This window comes from Gopherus flavomarginatus, chromosome 2 (assembly GCF_025201925.1).
Source record: "Gopherus flavomarginatus isolate rGopFla2 chromosome 2, rGopFla2.mat.asm, whole genome shotgun sequence".
In the NCBI taxonomy this organism is placed as follows: Eukaryota; Metazoa; Chordata; order Testudines; family Testudinidae; genus Gopherus; species Gopherus flavomarginatus.
This window is the reverse complement of record NC_066618.1, coordinates 153,295,164-153,314,342: the sequence shown is the minus strand read 5'-3', so window position 1 is coordinate 153,314,342 and position 19,179 is coordinate 153,295,164. Positions and strand designations below refer to the sequence as shown.

The following is a 19,179-nucleotide window of genomic DNA, read 5'->3' as shown; positions in this document are numbered from 1 at the left end:
TAACCCAACCTGTGTTGCTGTTCTGAGGTTTTAAATGAGGCAGGCAGTATATAGAAGGGTGAAATTACATTTCTTTATTGTGTCCATTTATTGACTTCACCACACAGAAAAGTACAAAGGATTAGAAAATTCTGATTCTTCAAAGCGAGTCTCATTTTACCGCAGTAGAAACCAAACAACTCATGAAGTCAGCCTGGGAATGTAGCTGGCCTAGCAGAGTAATGACATTTGGCAAGAAATGTATCCAGCAGACTCTGTTAGTTTGAAGTTTGTGCCATCTCTGAACACAGCAGAAACTATTCGTACCTTTACCTGTTTAAGACTTGTAGAATATCTTACATAAAGTTTAATACCACAGAAATCAATGAAACATGGAGATCATTCCCAGAGATTTCGTACAATTCGAGAATTACAGCAACTGTCATTAGTAATAGCACACACTCGAATTGCGAGGATAGCAGGAGGGGACTACGTTTGAATCCTTCACCAACAGTCTTTCACCAATAGCTTGCAAATGTACAGAGCTGCACCGCATTTCAAGAGCTGCTTCTATGGGTATGAACAGCACAGTAGCTGCAGAGATCCACGTTAAGAGCGGTCATATAAATACCGATTGTTCCTGGCCACATGCGGTGTCTTTACTACCCTGTGAAGTTTGCACGTATTGTGTGCTATGCATGTCTGTTGAGCCAGCACACACACCAGACATATGGCAAACTGCTGCTAACTGGAAAATGCTCCTACACACAAGCTATGGACATTCTCATTCTCATAGGAACTATCCCTGTATCTTAGTTCTCTTTGCACATACCAGACTGTGCTGCTAACAGTACATGGACAGAAGGGCCCTGGCTCGCATAGGGCTCCTCCTTAGCCCATGCCTGCAGGAACACTTATGAGGCTGCGTTTCCAAAACAAAGCAGAAAGGTTTTCAGATTAAAATAAAACAGTCAGTTGAAGAGGCTGAAGTAAGGAGGCCTTCAGATTCTGTGACAAAACAAACAGGTTTGGTACAAATCCTTCCAAAATGTTTTCTGATTCAAAGGGGGACAAAGCAGGTAAAACATAAAAACAGGAATTCCCAGGAAAGCAAGCAGGTATGGCTGAGAATTGCAACATTTATCATGTCTTCAAGTTTTTGCCTCTATCATAAAAACATGAGAAATCACAGCCTCAGATTCTGCACCCCTTAAATAAATGGGCCATAGAACACAGCATCACAGGTGTCCTGAAACATGTTATGTGTTGTCTTTAAAATAAATAGCGCAGTTATGTTGCACACAAGTTCCCTGCCTTTGAGAAGATGCATTTCCTTCAGAGGTTACATTCCGGGACCTGTTTATCCTCCTGAGAGCAGGATGCTCCCCCCCACCTCCCAAAAAATGTCTCCTGTGAGGATCTCCCATATCAGAGTCCAGAAAAGTAATCTTTCTTAGGGGCAGCTTCCAAATAAATTTAAACAAATATATGATTTTCCCCCACCCTCCCATCAAACACACACACACACACACACACACACTTCAGCTAATTTCTTTCAGTAAAAGTAAGTTGCTTTGGTTTTCTTTTTAAAATAAATTAAGCTCTGCATACACATCCCTCTCCCTCCTCTGCGGAAAATGAAACCGAAAATATCAGCCATGGCTTTAATGTTCAAATGTGGAGATTTCTTAGCCCAGATGCAGTCTTAAGTATTACTGTAGTCTAGTAGTGTTACTGCAGGGCACCAAATGCTGTTGACACCAAGGAGGAAGAGACGGGGGAAGGTTTGCCTCAACCACCATTTTTGGAACATGCCAAGGGAAGCAACTCAACTACTAAACAGCAATTTGCGCAAGATGGAGGCAAGGTTCTTCCCTGTGCCTCAATCAGCTGACAAGTGCATTGAAAATGAGGATGCGGCTTTTCACATCCTGGCTTCGATATGTATTCTAAGTTTCCTCCTATGCAGTTGTGTGTCACAGCAATTTTTCTGTAAAACTCAGAACGGAGAAATAAAGAAAATAGCCACAGACAAAGAACAAGCCAGCCAGCCATCATATACAGATTTCCCAAACATTCCTTGTCTCAAACATAGAGGCCTTGTGGAATATGAAAATAAAGAGATGAATACATAGTGGGTCTCATTCAATGCTTTTTCCCAGCCTTATATCAGAAATATAAGCAATATCAATATGCATCAGTCCCTGGTTTAGGCAGACAAGGAATCTAAGAGTTCCATAACACCACTCAGGTAACAGCTCTGCATGAAGTGGCTGGTTATAAGTATGTTCAGCTAAACAAAGCACAACTCAGAGCTGAGGAAGGCCAAGGTCAAAGGGAAGAGGAGAGGGGACATCTTGTAGACGACTCTGCAGGAAGATATTCTGTTACACCGAACAAATCCCTTTCTGTATATTTTCAATCTGCCATCTACTTGGGAGGAAATATTTCTGCACTAGCCCAACAAGCCTCTCTCCTGGGCTCTGTGGGGGTGCTGCCGTGCACGACGGCATAACAGCACTCTCAGCTTGAGGAATGAATGACATAGGCCAGAGCCCATATTGCACAGCTCTCCGACATTGTGCAAATACAATGCCTTGTAAAGACATCCATTTCACAGCTCTCTGCTTAAGGGAGCCATACTGCTGCTATGCATCACAGGCATGAAATGCTGCCAGCATCTGTCCAAAGCACCATGTCACCAGCCATCCTTGCCCTATTTCCACTCTCTCTGCACTTTGACAAAGAATAAAGAAAATGGACCTCCCAGACAAAGTGGGAATTGACACGTGTAGGTTCAACTTATGCAAGTACAATTGATCTGACCTCTATCAGCAGGACAGTCTATTCAGTCCTGAAGAGAATAGGCTATGTTGAAAATTTAGGGGTTGAAGAACAGACTTGTGGTAAGGGTGTATGTTTTCTTCCACCTGAACATTGCCATGTTCCTGTCACAGTACTATGGGGGAGGTGGCAAGGTTTACAGAGGCAAAGTTCATTAAGACTTTGCCATGGAGGCTTGGCACAGAGCTTCATACACACTCCTTGCATTCTTTCACAGCATCCACTCTCTAAATATTTCCTCGTCGTTAGTGCAATCACCTGAACTCTGGGTATGACATCAGGAAAAACAGACCATCAGCAAGTCCGCTAGCACATTTAAGGTGGACAAGCAAAATTCAAAGGGTCAGGGATTGCTGATTCCACCCACATCTCCAAAGATGTGCATTAAGAGAGAATCAGCTGTTAACTTCCACCACTGTCTTCATCACAGAGAACAAACAACTGATCAAATAAGAGTCCTTGGCAAAAACATTTCTGAATTAGTGCAAACAAACATGATGTGAACTTTAGAGTCCAAATACAATGGACAGAAAGGGATAATGTTCATATGTCAGCTACAAGACCAACCATGCTGGTTATAAAGACTACTCCATGAATCTAGAGAAAGAGAATCAGAAGGCTCATTCAGCAGGCAGGTCTCCTAAACAGAGACCTGTGTGTCAATACAGCAGAAGGCAAAATCCATATCGTCTGGGCACAAAAATTTTTTGCCACTTGTTGGGTCTTCCCTTGGCTTTCCTGACCTCACAATATGAAAGCAAGAGACCAGAGCTGGAAACTAGCTCATCATCAGCCAGCTGGCAATGGGGAAAATATTTAGAGACTGAGGAGTCAATGTTACCAAAGTGCAGGTGCAAAACTAAAAGCACTTCTCTTCTTCTCACACTCCAAGACCTGGAGGGATTCAGAGCTGTTCTGCTGGGAATCACAGGACTTCCTTGTATCTTCATTTTCAGCGGTGCTTACCCGAGTCAGCAGTGTGGAGGAATTTCTGGGGAAAATTTAGATCTGAAGACAAAAAGGAGAGAGTTTTCAATCATTTGTCAGAGCAGCTTTTCTGCACACACTATTCTGAAAAGTTACTGTAAAAATGGCAGCACGGGGCTCTGGATTTCTCTGCTCTCTGATTCAGTTTCAAATAAAGAGATGACTTTTCTAACTGGCAGCCCAGCAGATTTAACCTGGGTGATTTCCTTCCTGCGCATCCTCACCGGTAATAAAGATTCAACAAGCCAAATTACATCCTTGGTGATGTGTACAACACTGAGGCACACAGGGCTGTAAGCCCACTGAGAATGACTAGAACCTAGTAAGGAATTTATTAGTGTGACAGATATGACAATATCCTGGACAATCTTAAGGAATTAAGTTCAATCTTATTGAATTAAGTATTTTAGGAGTCCATCGTGTTAAAAATGCAATTGTTTATGAGTTATTGTGGAACTGTATGTAACTTCTGTAAGAAATATGCTCAATGAAATCCCTAGGAAGTATTAGGAACTTCAGAGGACCTTTTGGGACAATACATTTGAAGTAGATTTGCTGGGAAATAATCTTCATAGACCCAGACTGGATAACCGAGTGACTCAGAGTGCTTGTTCTGAGCTGAAGCTATGCTGAACTGGTGACCACAAGAAAAACCTGTGTGGGATTTGAATAGGATGACCAGATAACAAATGTGAAAGATGGGGATGGGGATGGAGGGTAATAGGAGCCTATAAAAGAAAAAGCTCTTAATATCAAGACTGTCCCTATAAAATCGGGACATCTGGTCACCCTAGGTCTGAAAGACTAATCACCAACCAGAAGAAGGGGGTGATCTCTGGTAGGCTTATTAGCATGTGTGCAGGTTCTTTTATTGTTTGTAATGTTTTCTGTCATGCTTTTACCTTAAGAATAAAATGTGCTTGCTTAGAAAGAGCTGAGTGGTAACTTATACTTGTGGCAATTACACGGTGTACTGTCTCTGAAGAGAAGGCACAAAAAGCCTGCATAGACAGTATGTCTTTTGCTGGGATTTCACAGTCCAGCCTGGGGTCTGTGCAGCCTGGAAACATCCCAGTCAGAAGGGAGACAGACGTGTATCTCCACCCACGACAGCCAATTGCTGGGGAGCCAGAAGCCTGAGAGGGGGAGCCCTTGCTGGACAAACGAGGGGAAATACAGGTGCGGTTGCTCTGACGTATGACAATTAGTGCTGCACAATAACGAAGAGGTGCCAGCTGATTCTCAAAACTGCATTTGCTCCTTGTTAACTCTGTGGTGCAACGAGCAATACCACCTTATTTGTGGCACTAAAGGCAACTGGCCTGGCTGCTAGGAGAGGGAACAAACCCACTGAGTGAAGTGACATTTTTCACAGGACTACTGTCTTTTCAAGTGTGCTTCATGCACTTTTTACACCAGTGACACTTTTCATATTCAGGTTGTGATCTGAATATTGCAGGTTTTGAATTGGGGAAAGTTTGTGTTTGGTTTTTTTTTTTAAAACCTGTGTCTCCCTTGAACCCCCAACACTGGACCTACCTCCTGGCTGCAGCCCCAGGGACAAAGATCTGAGCGCCGTTTGCCAGGGATTGGCAGCTGGCAGCTATGAAAACTGGGATTGGAGCTGAATCAAATCTGCCACCTGCTGCTTCCAATTCCAGGAAGGGAGCCAGGCCTCGGCTTGCCAGGAAGCTGCTGAGGGGAAGGGAAATTGCTGGGGAGAGTGAACCAGCAAGAAAGGTGAAGCCACTTGAAGAGAGAGGACTGACGGAGCAGGGCCCCTTCGAGTGAAGTCTCCAGCTTGTTGCCTTCCTCCTGCAGCTCTCCCATTAACCTCCCTGCTGAGACTCGGAGTATTCTGGTGAGGGCTAAAGATGGGATTACTAGGTACAAAGTTCATACATGGCATTGTTTATGAACTCCTCTGTTGCCAACCAGGGTTTTCCCCAGCAGCTGCTGGCCTGAGTCAGAGGCAGGGAGGCATGAGTAGGAAACTACAGGAAAATGAGGCAGGGCAAGAATCCAAGAGGGGCATGACGGGGGAGGGGGATTTGGAGCTGTACTTCCTAGCCTCAGATTAAGGATACTCTGGGACAAGCAGAAGGGGACTGTAGAGTGCTGCAGCATCGATGGGGATGGGACAAAAGACATAGGCCGACACATGCACCAGGAGCTCGGGGGGACACATGGGGACAAAGGATACCAATGAAGAAGAGACAGACATATGGAACAAGGGCATGGAAAAAGGAGAGTGCATGACACAGAGGGACATGGGGAGAAGCAGAGAACAAGTGAAGTGGAAGTGGAGACCAAGAGACAATATAAAACTGAAGAACAAGCTGCATAGCAGCAAAGAGAACACTTGTCAGTCTATGATAACAAAGAATGCAGTAAAGAAGCTAGAAGAATAAACAGTTTCTGTATGATTAGAATTTTCAACTTAGAACAGTGCTTTTCTTCCTTTTTTTTTATAGCAAATGAATAACTGAAACTGACCAATCTTGCCAGAGCACTTTCAATTGCAAGAGCTGCTAGGCCATTAATTCGAGACTGAACTATAGTTGCATGCTGGTACTTCCTCATATGTCTGAGCACACTTTCTGCACTGGCCACAGAGGCTGGTATGAAGCAAAATATACAAAGTGCAACCATCATGGTTGGGGAAAAGGTTCTGCAGAGACTTCATGCAACTTATTTAATAAACCAAGTGGTGACAGTATTTGGGCCAATGTTTTCCTTATAAATGCATTTCAGAAACACTAATTCCTTTTTTATATCACCAGAGGTAGAAGTAGAATAAAGAGTCAGAACGTCATTGAGAGCAACTTCAACCTTTTCAAGAAAGGTCAATAGAAATTCAAATTTTTGACAGATTCAGGTGAGTGCAGCAAACCACTTTGAGGCCACCTATGATAGAGTCCATAATGCAAAAGAAAACACTGTCTCAAAGATAGTCCTTTCCAAGCTTGTCTTGATCACCTGAGTCATCACCTCTGTTTTTGGATGGGTGTTTCCCCCCAGAGGATTGATGCCAAAGTTAGCTGCAACATGCACACATTCAATATAAATTTTGTTCCATTTTTCTCATAATTGTGCCAATTCAGTGAGATGCCCTTGATGTTATCTTTCAACATCAAGTGTAGCATCTCAGTGCTGAAGAAGCAGGTTCTGTTCATTGACTGAAAATTCTACACCCCATCAAACACATTTAAATTTTGACATGTATTTTACTAGACCAGCAATATCATTTCTGGTTTTGGCAGCCAGGCTTAATTCAGAGAATTTGTTCAATGCCACCTGTAAGTTTTTCAGGTTCTTGGCACACATGCCGCCCACTGTGTACCAGACATTGAATGGAGTGAATCAAACATTTTTCTTCAAAATTTCACATCGCTGTGGACTTGCACGGAATATTGTAGAATGACTGAAGACAGCCAAAGAACATACTACAATCAATGACTCTGCCGAACCAGCACCTACCAAGTTCAGCCTACGCCAGTGAGTTTCAACTTTCCAGACTACTGTACCTCCTTCAGGAGTCTGATTTGTCTTGTTGTAGCACCAAGTTTCTCTTCATTTAAAAACTCCTTGCTTACCGCTCACTATTACTGAAAAATTGCTCACTTTCTCATTTTGTCTATTAAATTTTAGTTTGTACTGACTTCACTAGAGCTTTTTATGTAGCCTGTTGTAAAACTAGGCAAATATCTAGATGAGTTGATGTACCCCCTGGAAGACCTCTGCATACCCCGGTTGACAACCACTGGCCTATGCGATGCACACTGGGGGAAAAAATGCCTGAGGAGTCTGTTGAAGCACTGCCTGAGCTCAGGAGTATTTCCGGCCATATTAGTACCATTATCAAAAGCTTGTCCACAACAGCGCTGGAAATCTAATCTATGTTTGACTATAGCATTGTGAATCATTTCTGCTATTTCCTCACCAGTCTTCTCAGTAAAATCTGAAGCACAAAAAACATTCCTGAATCACAAAGTTACCAGCAGGTATTTGATGAACATATTTGATCAACAGTGTTTTTTCCTCATGTGAAGTGTCTGGAGTTACATTGGAAATTACCGAAAAGTACTTGACCTCTTTAACCTCACACCAGGATTGTTTTCATGACTTGCCCTGCACATTCTTGAATATATTCCTTTTGGATCTCAGCAGGTAAATAGGATTGAACTCTCTGATGTTGCGCCTGTGCCTTCTTCACATAGTCACCCAAAAACTGGTTATATTTGGCTAACAACTCAATAAGACCCAAGAAATTACCCTTGGATTTATCATTTAGCTTGTAACTTGTGCCACAGAAAGCTAATCCTTGTTCTCCAAGAACAACACAACATCTAAAATATGCTTCAGAACTTTCTTCCACTTTTCTTTTTTATTTCCAAAATTTGTCTCCAACAATGAGGGGAAGGTTTTATCACCTTTCAGTCTTCTTGTTTCCATCCATTTCACATAGTGTGTTCTGCAGGATGCTGTTTTGTCATGGTCAGGGATTCACTTACACAGCTGGTGCCAGCTGCCATCTGCAGTCTACCCAGTTAGCATGGCTAAGCCTGGAAGAACACCCTTGAGTTGCTGCATCCAGGGGAACAGTAAACATGGAATGCAGCGAACAGCGTGCTGTATCACTGCTGTCCAGTCACGTCCCACTTCTTCTCCATTAGGAAGAGTGCAGGAGAGAAGTATATTGGGAAATCGTTTTCCTTTTGTATCCCTTTCTGGATGGATTTTTAATCTCCAGTCATGAAGCACAACTCTACCAATGCCATCCTGTTTTACAGGCCCTGCACTGGAACAAATGTTCTCAACAGAAAAATGAGATGGTTCATGTTCATCCTCCTCCTCCACCTCATCAAGGCCAGGACCTGGAGGATTATAGTCTCTCTCTCCTTCCCCACTCCCCGGTTTCCATCCAAACATTCTAAAGGTCTTCCTGCTGCTTCTTGTTCTGCAGTTTTTCTCTGCTTTTCCTTTTTTCTCCACCTGACTCATTATACATGCTTCATATTTGACTATACGAGGGTAAGCGAAGTTCAGTGTAGTGCTAAATTTCCCTAGATCTAGGGCAGTGGTTTCCAAAAGCAGAGTGCTCGCTCTCTCTCACCTTTTCCCCTCCCCTCTTCTAACAGGAGAGGAGGGGGACAGAGGGAGCAGAATGAGCTCAGGAAAGCTCCACTCTTTCCTCCCCACTCCCCTTCTGTGAACAGGGGCGGCTCTTCTGCTTCTTCCCTCCCCCTGCAGCATATGGCCAAGGAAGGGGGAGGGAGGTACAGAGCCCTCAGAGCTGCCCCCGCCCCCGTAGCTTGCAAGGGGGAGAGAGAACTGAAAACCCCCTCCCCAGCCTGGGAGGAGGTGAAGAACTCAAGGATCAGAAGTGAGACTGGGGGGGGAGAACTAATGGGGGGCTGGGAGCTGTGTGGGGTGGACAGAGGGTGAGGGCTGGGGAGGCAAAACTATGGGGGCGCTGAATTGATGGGGACCTATTAAATAGGTTTCAGTGCATTTCCATCTGCTGGAAAAGGTTATGACAATGGCTTCACAGCAAGGCTTAGCAGCTCCTGCCCTGCTGATCCCCATCAGCCTCCAGTGCCTTAAGGAGCCTCCAGGATCCTGTGGGTCAGATCCTCAGTTGGTGTAGACTGCTGATTTGCATCAGGTGAGAAATCAGGCTCTTTGCCATAGGGCCCATAAGCCCAACCATCAGCACAGATACTTCCCTTTTCAGGGATGGCATGTTGAAAACAAAAGATAACTTAAATGGGCAGAACAAAGCCTCATCAGACTAAGGGCAGGGCCATTACCAAAAACCTTCTCGCCAAAGCTGGCTTCCCATCAGCTTCATGACTGGCCCTGGTTTGGTGGAGTCCAGCTGCTGCACTTGCTTCTCAGCTGGCACAGCACAAAGCAACAATAGGCAGTGCTGCACCTACTCCCCAAACTACCCGGCTACTGGCAAAAGACAGCTGAGTTCATTTTCAAGCCCTGCCTATCTGATGGGCTGTTATATCAAGACCCGATTCACTCTTACCTTTTGATCCAGTCTCTGATATTCACTGGATTTGGGCCGCCGAGGTAGTTTTGATCGTTTTCCTTCCAGAGCAAAAGCAATGATCTTTGAAGACAGAAAGAGGAGAAGGAAATAAATCAGCAAGCAAATCCTGAGAGGTTACCACATTTTGTGGTGGTTGAAAAGAGCTGATGCAGAACTACAGGCGTTATAAGTATCCTCTTTTCCCACTTCAGGGACAGATAGTTCTGCTCTTGTGTCCCACTCTCATAGCTATGAAACATCTCACCTGACCAAAGCCTATTTTCCCCAGCATTGGCAGCTCCTAGATTTCCAAATTCAGGACTGCCTAACCCACACTGAGGTTTCGTCACTCTCCAGAGAGCCTCCCCCACATTCTTTATCTGGGTATGATGACACCATACACAATGACTCAGCAGAAGCCCGTGTTGCCAATTCTCACAAGTCTTAAGGTATGTTTTTCTTTAAGCCCCCATGTTTTGCAGAGTCATATTACATGAGAATTGCAGCTTTGATTGTAATTAAAGAGTAATTTTCTAGCCATGATTGTGGTGAAAAGCTTGAAAACGTGAACCTAAAGGTTCCCACATATCGGAAAGCAAATAAGAACCCAAGATTTATTTTTTAAAATAACAACTTGAAAGTCAATCTAGTTACTTTTGAAGGATTAAGACTGACAATAATGCATCTTCCCTGGGGACCAACTCCATCTGTTAACGAAAGGAGTTCACAGAACACTGCCAGCCTATTACACTAAGAGATATAGCCAGTACCACGCTGCCATATAATTCCTCTTTATTCACTACTGCCCCACTCAGCTTACACTGCTTCCCAACATGATTTACAGAAACATGCAAAAAGATTGAACACAAGTCACTAGATTATGGAAAAATGGATCCCCTGAATAAAAAAAATGAGGTTGTTTTTTAATTTGTTGTTTTCTACTTTCCACATTTTCTTAGAAGACACGTTAAATGGGATGACAGCGAGCAGTGAAGGAATGTACAAGAGTAGGGACCAGGCAAAACCCCTTTATCGTTTGTTTTCAGAATTTCTAACATTTGGGGTTTAAAAAGGTATAAAATCTTTGGCTATGTCTACATTTAAAGCACTACAACAGCAAAGCTACAGCTGCACTCACCCCTGTAGCGCTTCAGTATAGACATTCTACAGCGTTCTACCACTGTAGTCAATTCACTTTCCCGACAGACGGTAGCTAGGTCAACAGAATTCTTCTGTCAACCTAGCACTGTCTACAATGGGGGTTAGGTCGGCTTAACTATGTCTCTCAGGGGGGTGGATTTTCACACTCCCAAGAGACATAGCTATGCTGATGTAAGTTTTCAGGGCAGACTAGTCCTTTACAAAGAAACTGTAATAGTGTTTTGAATGTAATTTATTTCTTGGAATTTAAAACAAAAAGAGCACCCATTCGCTACTGTAGGTGCCTTTGATGCTATTTATGACCATCACTGGCAAATTCCACAGCAAAATGCCTCATACAACCCATAAGGCAGGATGTTCCCCACCAAAACTCCAAAACCATAATCAAGTCACCCCTTTCAGGTCTCAACCTCTTCAGCCACCCAGGAAAACAGGATATCAGACAGAGGCATGAGTGAAATACTGTAACATGGCCTCTCCTTGCTGTAAGTCAAACAGAAACTGAAAAGAACAACATAGCACAGGTTCTAGTGGCCTTCTGAACCAGGCCAGGAGCATCAGGCTGGATACAGTTTGCTTCGATAGATCAGTATCTCCAGTCCACACTGGAAGAGCCCCTTTCCTTACCACATTTCTCCTAGCAGGTGCTTCCTGAACCAGACTCCTCAATTTAAGGTTACTGCTTTCTGCACAGACAATAAGGAAATGCAAATAGGATTTTCTTACTAGGATTAAAGCTTTTAAAAGCCTGGGTCATACGCACATAGGAGAGAGACTGCACTGTATGGATCAAGGTGCTGCTGGCACGATGACACTCAGGAAGGTCTACGAGGTTACCTCAACAAAGAATGATCTTCAGATAGTCTAGGCCATGTCTTTGTGCCAGCCTGAAGAAACCCTAACGCATTATGAGCACATTAAACAACAGTCCAGCATCCTTGCTGGACACTTCTCAGCATCTAAAGGAATTTAGACTGAAGAGAAAAGGAGCAGTCAACAGCAAAAGCATCTTAACTGCTACTCCTCTCATTCCTTCCCACCCCCGTTCCACACCTGGAGATGACCACCAGGACTAAGACCACATGGTTTTCACAAAGACTTAAGACCCTCCCCTGGGTACAACACTCTCATTGCTCATCCCAACAGGACTTGAGGGTTGGACAAAACCCCAACAACAGAAAAGCCAAAGACAAGTCAGTGTATTGAAAAGTTTTCTTCCACCCCAGTCAGAAGCGGGTAAAGGAAGAACATGAGTAACAAAACACTTTGGAAACTCTGATGTTTTGGATCAAAAATTCAAGACCCTTTCTGGCAGTACAAGAAGGAAGCACCAATCTCTTGCTTGTGACAACACTAGTCTAACTGCAAGGAAATGCTCTCTACATCCACTAGCACTGATAAAACCCTGAAGCAGACGCAGAAAAACTCACCTTCCGCTTATTGTGATAAGCGATGTACAAGGCAGCGACGACAATGGCTGCAGTCACCAGGTAGGCAAAGAAGTGGCTACTCTCTGATTCATCTTTGGGGGGAGCAGCAGGAGCACTCTCCCCCCTCCCCTCCCCATGTTGAGTAGCTTCATCCATCTTCTTGACATCAGCAGGGTTCACATTTTTATCAACAGCCTCATTGCTAGTGCCGTCATCTGCCTTCCTCTCAGCAGCCTGGGCACCCTGGCCATCAGGTGCCTGGTCCTTGAGTGCCTCCTCCTCAGGTGGCTCCTCCTTCTCCCCCTTCTTCTCCTCTTTAGGGTCCTCCTCCTTCTTCTCCCCCTTCTTCTCCTCTTTAGGGTCCTCCTCCTCCTTCTCCTCCTTCTCCTCCCCCTCCTTCTTCTCCCCCTCCTCCTTCTCCTCTTTAGGGTCCTCCTCCTTCTCCTCCTCCTTCTCCTCTTTAGGGTCCTCCTCCTTCTTCTCCCCCTCCTTCTCCTCTTTAGGGTCCTCCTCCTTCTTCTCCCCCTCCTTCTCCTCTTTAGGGTCCTCCTCCTTCTTCTCCCCCTCCTTCTCCTCTTTAGGGTCCTCCTCCTTCTTCCCCCCCTCCTTCTCCTCTTTAGGGTCCTCCTCCTTCTTCTCCCCCTTCTTCTCCTCTTTAGGGTCCTCCTCCTCCTTCTCCTCCTTCTTCTCCTCTTTAGGGTCCTCCTCCTCCTTCTCCTCCTTCTTCTCCTCTTTAAGTTCCGCCTTCTTCTCCTCCTTCTTCTCCTCTTTAAGTTCCGCCTTCTTCTCCTCCTTCAGTTCCTCCTTCTTCTCCTCCTTGTCTTGCTTTGCCTTCGTCATAGAGGTCTTGTTCCCCTGGCCCCCCTCAGGTGGCTTTTCCACAGCTGCCTGGCTGGTGTGGGATTCGGGAGAGCTTTTGGCTGCTGGAACTGCCAACAAAGTACACAGATTATGGCTGCTATTTGCTCTAGTCCCACACCGCTCCCCTTCCCACCCCCCTGCCTCCCTCGCACCTGGGGCCCCCGCGCCAGGGAAGTCAATGGGAGGTTTACCGCGGGCGCGCACCGTGCGGCAACTGGAGACCTGGTTGAGACAAGGCCCAAAACCAACCCCCGGCCCCGCCACTCCACAGACCCCCCCCCCGAGCGGAGCGCCCCCCCCTTCCCTAGTAGCGAATGGGCCCGGGGTGTCTCACCCCGAGCGGTGACCTCCTCAGCGCGGGTTACGGGGGCGCAGAGCGCCCCCGCCATCAACGTCAGCAGCAACAATAGGAGCCGCAGGGCCCCGCGCGCCGCCGCCATGGTGACCGTGACGGTTCGTTCCGCTTCCGGGAGCTGCCGGGAAACCGAGACACCCACTTCCGGCACCTCCCCTCCCCCCCCCGCAGCGCGCGCCGGACCGGGCTCTCGCGAGATTGTTCACCAAGGAAGGGGGCTGTAGTGGGGGTGTTTGGAGGGACTAGGGGTGTTTCTGAAGGGGGTGTAGTGGGGGTGTTTGGAGGGACTAGGGGTGTTTCTGAGGGGGGTGTAGTGGGGGTGTTTGGAGGACTAGGAGTGTTTCTGAGGGGGGTGTAGTGGGGGTGTTTGGAGGACTAGGAGTGTTTCTGAGGCGGGTGTAGTGGGGGTGTTTGGAGGGACTAGGGGTGTTTCTGAGGGGGGTGTAGTGGGGGTGTTTGGAGGGACTGGGGGTGTTTCTGAGGGGGGTGTAGTGGGGGTGTTTGGAGGGACTAGGGGTGTTTCTGAGGGGGGTGTACTGGGGTTTTTTGGAGGGACTAGGGGTGTTTCTGAGGGGGGTGTAGTGGGGGTGTTTGGAGGGACTGGGGGTGTTTCTGAGGGGGGTGTAGTGGGGGTGTTTGGAGGGACTAGGAGTGTTTCTGAGGGGGGTGTAGTGGGGGTGTTTGGAGGGACTGGGGGTGTTTCTGAGGGGGGTGTACTGGGGTTTTTTGGAGGGACTAGGGGTGTTTCTGAGGGGGGTGTAGTGGGGGTGTTTGGAGGGACTAGGGGTGTTTCTGAGGGGGGTGTAGTGGGGGTGTTTGGAGGACTAGGAGTGTTTCTGAGGGGGGTGTAGTGGGGGTGTTTGGAGGGACTAGGGGTGTTTCTGAGGGGGGTGTAGTGGGGGTGTTTGGAGGGACTAGGGGTGTTTCTGAAGGGCGTGTAGTGGGGGTGTTTGGAGGGACTAGGGGTGTTTCTGAGGGGGCTGTAGTGGGGGTGTTTGGAGGGACTGGGGGTGTTTCTGAGGGGGGTGTAGTGGGGGTGTTTGGAGGGACTGGGGGTGTTTCTGAAGGGGGTGTAGTGGGGGTGTTTGGAGGGACTAGGGGTGTTTCTGAGGGGGGTGTAGTGGGGGTGTTTGGAGGGACTGGGGGTGTTTCTGAAGGGGGTGTAGTGGGGGTGTTTGGAGGGACTGGGGGTGTTTCTGAGGGGGGTGTAGTGGGGGTGTTTGGAGGACTAGGAGTGTTTCTGAGGGGGGTGTAGTGGGGGTGTTTGGAGGACTAGGAGTGTTTCTGAGGGGGGTGTAGTGGGGGTGTTTGGAGGGACTAGGGGTGTTTCTGAGGGGGTGTAGTGGGGGTGTTTGGAGGGACTAGGGGTGTTTCTGAGGGGGGTGTAGTGGGGGTGTTTGGAGGGACTGGGGTGTTTCTGAGGGGGGTGTAGTGGGGGTGTTTGGAGGGACTGGGGGTGTTTCTGAGGGGGGTGTAGTGGGGGTGTTTGGAGGGACTGGGGGTGTTTCTGAGGGGGGTGTAGTGGGGGTGTTTGGAGGGACTGGGGGTGTTTCTGAGGGGGTGTAGTGGGGGTGTTTGGAGGGACTAGGGGTGTTTCTGAGGGGGGTGTAGTGGGGGTGTTTGGAGGGACTAGGGGTGTTTCTGAGGGGGGTGTAGTGGAGGTGTTTGGAGGGACTAGGGGTGTTTCTGAGGGGGGTGTAGTGGAGGTGTTTGGAGGGACTAGGGGTGTTTCTGAGGGGGGTGTAGTGGGGGTGTTTGGAGGGACTGGGGGTGTTTCTGAGAGGGGTGTAGTGGGGGTGTTTGGAGGGACTAGGGGTGTTTTTGAGGGGGGTGTAGTGGGGGTGTTTGGAGGGACTAGGGGTGTTCTGAGGGGGGTGTAGTGGGGGTGTTTGGAGGGACTAGGGGTGTTTCTGACGGGGGGGAATGGAGGTGTTTGGAGGGACTAGAGGTGTTTCTGAGGGGGGTGTAATGGGGGTGTTTGGAGGGACTAGGGGTGTTTCTGAGGCGGGTGTAGTGGGGGTGTTTGGAGGGACTAGGGGTGTTTCTGAGGGGGGTGTAGTGGGGGTGTTTGGAGGGACTAGGGGTGTTTCTGAGGGGTGTAGTGGAGGTGTTTGGAGGGACTAGGGGTGTTTCAGGGGCAGGACTACGGTGGGGGTGTTTGGAGGACTAGGAGTGTTTCTGAAGGGGGTGTAGTGGTGGTGTTTGGAGGGACTAGAGGTGTTTCTGAGGGGGGTGTAGTGGGGGTGTTTGGAGGGACTAGAGGTGTTTCTGAGGGGGGTGTAGTGGGGGTGTTTGGAGGGACTAGGGGTGTTTCTGAGGGGGTGTAGTGGGGGTGTTTGGAGGGACTAGGGGTGTTTCTGAGGGGGGTGTAGTGGGGGTGTTTGGAGGGACTAGGGGTGTTTCTGAGAGGGGTGTAGTGGAGGTGATTTGGGGGACAGAGGGAGTGTTTCCACGGGCTGGAGGAGGTGCTGCACAGGTTGCTTGGGATCCTTTCAGTGGTGTTGACATGCAGGTGCATGGGGCGCTGCTCACCTTTCTCTTGTGTCTCAATGGGGATTGTTCATAGAGGGCTTTTTATGGTGCTGGCTGAGGGTTTCCAGGGGCTTGGAGCAGAGATGCTGGGGGACGGGTGCTGGAGGGGACATTTCAAGGTGGGCAGCTTCATGCCTGGATCTAAATACCGAGCTGCACCAACGAAGCCTGCAAGTCCCAAATGTGAGTGTCGGCGCAGCCAGGGCTGTGTCTGATGGGACAGGGCACAGGCGCCTGGCCAGTCCCAGCAGGAAGTGGGCACGTTTTGCCCCCGTTGCTGTTGGAGCACATGATTGCACAGAGGATTCTGAAAGGAGCCCAAAGTCATGGACTGAACTACCTGAGGGCAGGTGCCCTCCCCCATGGGGGATGTTACAGAGGGAAAAGGTTATCCAAAGCACTTCCTCCAAGCATCATCCTTGTCTGGCCTTATCATAACTTAGTCCCAGATTTGGACCTTAGCGTCCAAAATATGGGGGTTAGCATGAAAACCTCCAAGCTTAATTACCAGCTTGGACCTGGTAAAGCTGCCACCACCCAAAAAATTAGAGTGTTTTGGGGCACTCTGGTCCCCCCAAAAACCTTCCCTGGGGACCCCAAGACCCAAATCACTTGGGTCTCACAACAAAGGGAAATAAACCTTTTCCCTTCCCCCCTCCAGGTGTTCCTGGAGAGAGATACACAGAAGCAAACTCCGTGAATCTAAACGGAGGGAGTCCACCCTCTCTATTTCCAGTCCTGGAAAACAGAAGTACTTCCCTCTTCACCCAGAGGGAATGCAAAGTCAGGCTAGTAAATCTAACACACACAGATTTCCCCCTGACTTTTTCCTCCCACCAATTCCCTGGTGCTGCAGACTCAATTCCCTGGAGTTCCCCACTAAAGAAAAACTCCAACAGGTCTTAAAAGAAAACTTTATATAAAAAGAAAGAAAAATACATAAAAATGGTCTCTCTGTATCAAGGTGACAAATACAGGGTCAATTGCTTAAAAGAATATTGAATAAACAGCCTTATTCAAAAAGAATACAATTCAAAGCACTCCAGCAACTATAGACATGTAAATACAAAAAAACATATAAATCACTATCTGATCTTTGGTACTTACAACTGGGAAACAGAAGATTAGAAAGCAGGAAATAGAAAAATCCTTCTCATAGCTGAGAGAGAGTCAGGCAGAAGACCAAGAACAAAAGACTCACACACAAAAAACCCTCCACCCAGAGTTGAAAAAATCCTGTTTCCTGATTGGTCCTCTGGTCAGGTGCTTCAGGAGAAAGAGACATTAACCCTTAGCTATCTGTTTATGACAGGCCTGGGCTTAGCTTGGCCAGCAGCTCTTCATCCAAGTGCTGGTTTTGGGTAGACACCGAGGGAGCCAGGAGATGATGCTGTTCCCATTTGACATGGAGGATATGTAGAGCTGGGGATTGTCCTTGTTCTGCTGGCATTTCAGCCCATGTTCTCCTAGCAGCTCTCCCTGAGCTGTGTTCGAGCATTTTTGTTCTTTCCTGCAGCCTGTCGGGGAAGTAGGAGGGCAGTATTATTTGGCAATCAAGAATATCACTGTGGAGTATGGATGTATACTCCTTGTCTATAAATGAGAGGAAACCTGCCCTGAAACCTGGCAGAGAGATCCAGAGTACACCTCTTCCTCAATATAACGCTGTCCTTGGGAGCCAAAAAATCTTAATGCGTTATAGGTGAAACTGCATGATATCGAACTTGCTTTGATCCAGCGGAGTGCGCAGCCACCCTGCCCTCCCCCCCCCCCCAGCACTGCTTTATTGCATTAGATCTGAATTTGTGTTATATTGGGTCACGTTATATCGGGGTAGAGGTGTACTGGCAGATGACAGGAGATAATGGATACTTTTTCTTTTTTTTGCTAACGTCTAATTTAGCTTCTTTGAAAAGGAAGGCTAGATAGCCACAGTTTGTGTTATTTTGAGTAGAGGCCAAACAGTGATCTGCTAAACCTACTAGTTCAGTAACCTGAAGAGCTTTCCAGGGAAAACAGGATAGCCAAGACCTACATTTTTAATGGAAAGAGAAACAAAATCTAAAATTCTCTGACCTTTTTTATGTCATTGAGAAACCAAAAGAGCCTTGGTCCCAATAATTTTCCTTTACAGGTCATTTTAACTAATATTTAATTATACTCAGAATAATTAAATATTAGTTAAAATGACCTGCAAAGTTTTATAGAGTTGTAGGAAAGGTGACTTGGCCCTGCTGCCATGGATAGCATAATTTATGCCTGGTTTTCCTGTTCTTTCCCTTTTGTCTCTGATCTCTTTCAACCATCTAGTCATGTATACCAATAGATAAATATTGATGTGTACTGTTTCCTACTCATTAATATAGAGACATAACTACACATAGCAGGAGAGTTTCCCTTTGTTTTCATTAGTGTTTCACAAAACCTGGTCAACAGACAATTTTTGTACTGGTATAACTATTGGGGGTGATTTTTCACCGATATAGTTATCCTGCTACAATCCCTAGTATGGACACATATATTGGTATAAAAGTGCTTTATGGCAATACAGCTAATTTGCCTTCCCCCATAGAAAAAACTATACCAGCATAACTTTCTGCATTAGGCAGGTGGTATGCTTTAACTGTACTGGTTCAAATAAATGGGCACAATGTTTGTGTGTAGGTAAGTTTTAAGGCATGCACCTATGGGATATTGTTAGCAGGGACGCTTTTCCCACTGGTCTATTCAGCAGCAGGTAACCCATTCTCTTCTCATCCCAATGCATTTTAATGATCTTAGTGCTAAGATCAACCTGAGCTATAACTTCATGGTGAATTGGGCAGGAGGAGGCAAATTTAGAAGCCCTCCAAAAAGGGAGAATATGGAAATAGTGTTATAAGGAGAAATCACTTTTGTTAATGTTAAATCCCAGGTTATAAAACCATTCTCCATTTATTGAGTGGTCAAATGCTCCATCTAATGGTTGCTATTGGCATTGGCACATT

At 46.8% G+C, this 19,179-nt stretch overlaps 1 protein-coding gene across 1 annotated transcript; it reads right to left on the bottom strand.

The window, feature by feature from the left end:
- Positions 1 to 51: 51 nt before the first annotated feature.
- Positions 52 to 13,773, bottom strand: TGOLN2 (trans-golgi network protein 2). The gene is made up of 6 exons (XM_050937590.1): positions 13,640 to 13,773; positions 13,183 to 13,373; positions 13,089 to 13,143; positions 12,445 to 12,725; positions 9,851 to 9,934; positions 52 to 3,831 (listed from the first exon to the last, which is right to left on the bottom strand). Exons 1-6 carry the CDS (start codon positions 13,743 to 13,745, stop codon positions 3,826 to 3,828), a joined length of 723 nt encoding a protein of 240 aa, XP_050793547.1. The 5' UTR covers positions 13,746 to 13,773; the 3' UTR covers positions 52 to 3,825.
- Positions 13,774 to 19,179: the final 5,406 nt, after the last annotated feature.

Excerpts from the sequence above, each read along its gene's own strand:
- TGOLN2 (XM_050937590.1), bottom strand. The coding sequence starts at position 13,745 with ATGGCGGCGGCGCGCGGGGCCCTGCGGCTCCTATTGTTGCTGCTGACG. Across the intron at positions 13,374-13,639 it reads TGAGGAGGTCACCGCTCGGG|TTCCAGCAGCCAAAAGCTCT; the intron begins GTGAGACACCCC and ends CTTTGTTGGCAG. Across the intron at positions 9,935-12,444 it reads CTTATCACAATAAGCGGAAG|ATCATTGCTTTTGCTCTGGA; the intron begins GTGAGTTTTTCT and ends CTGTCTTCAAAG.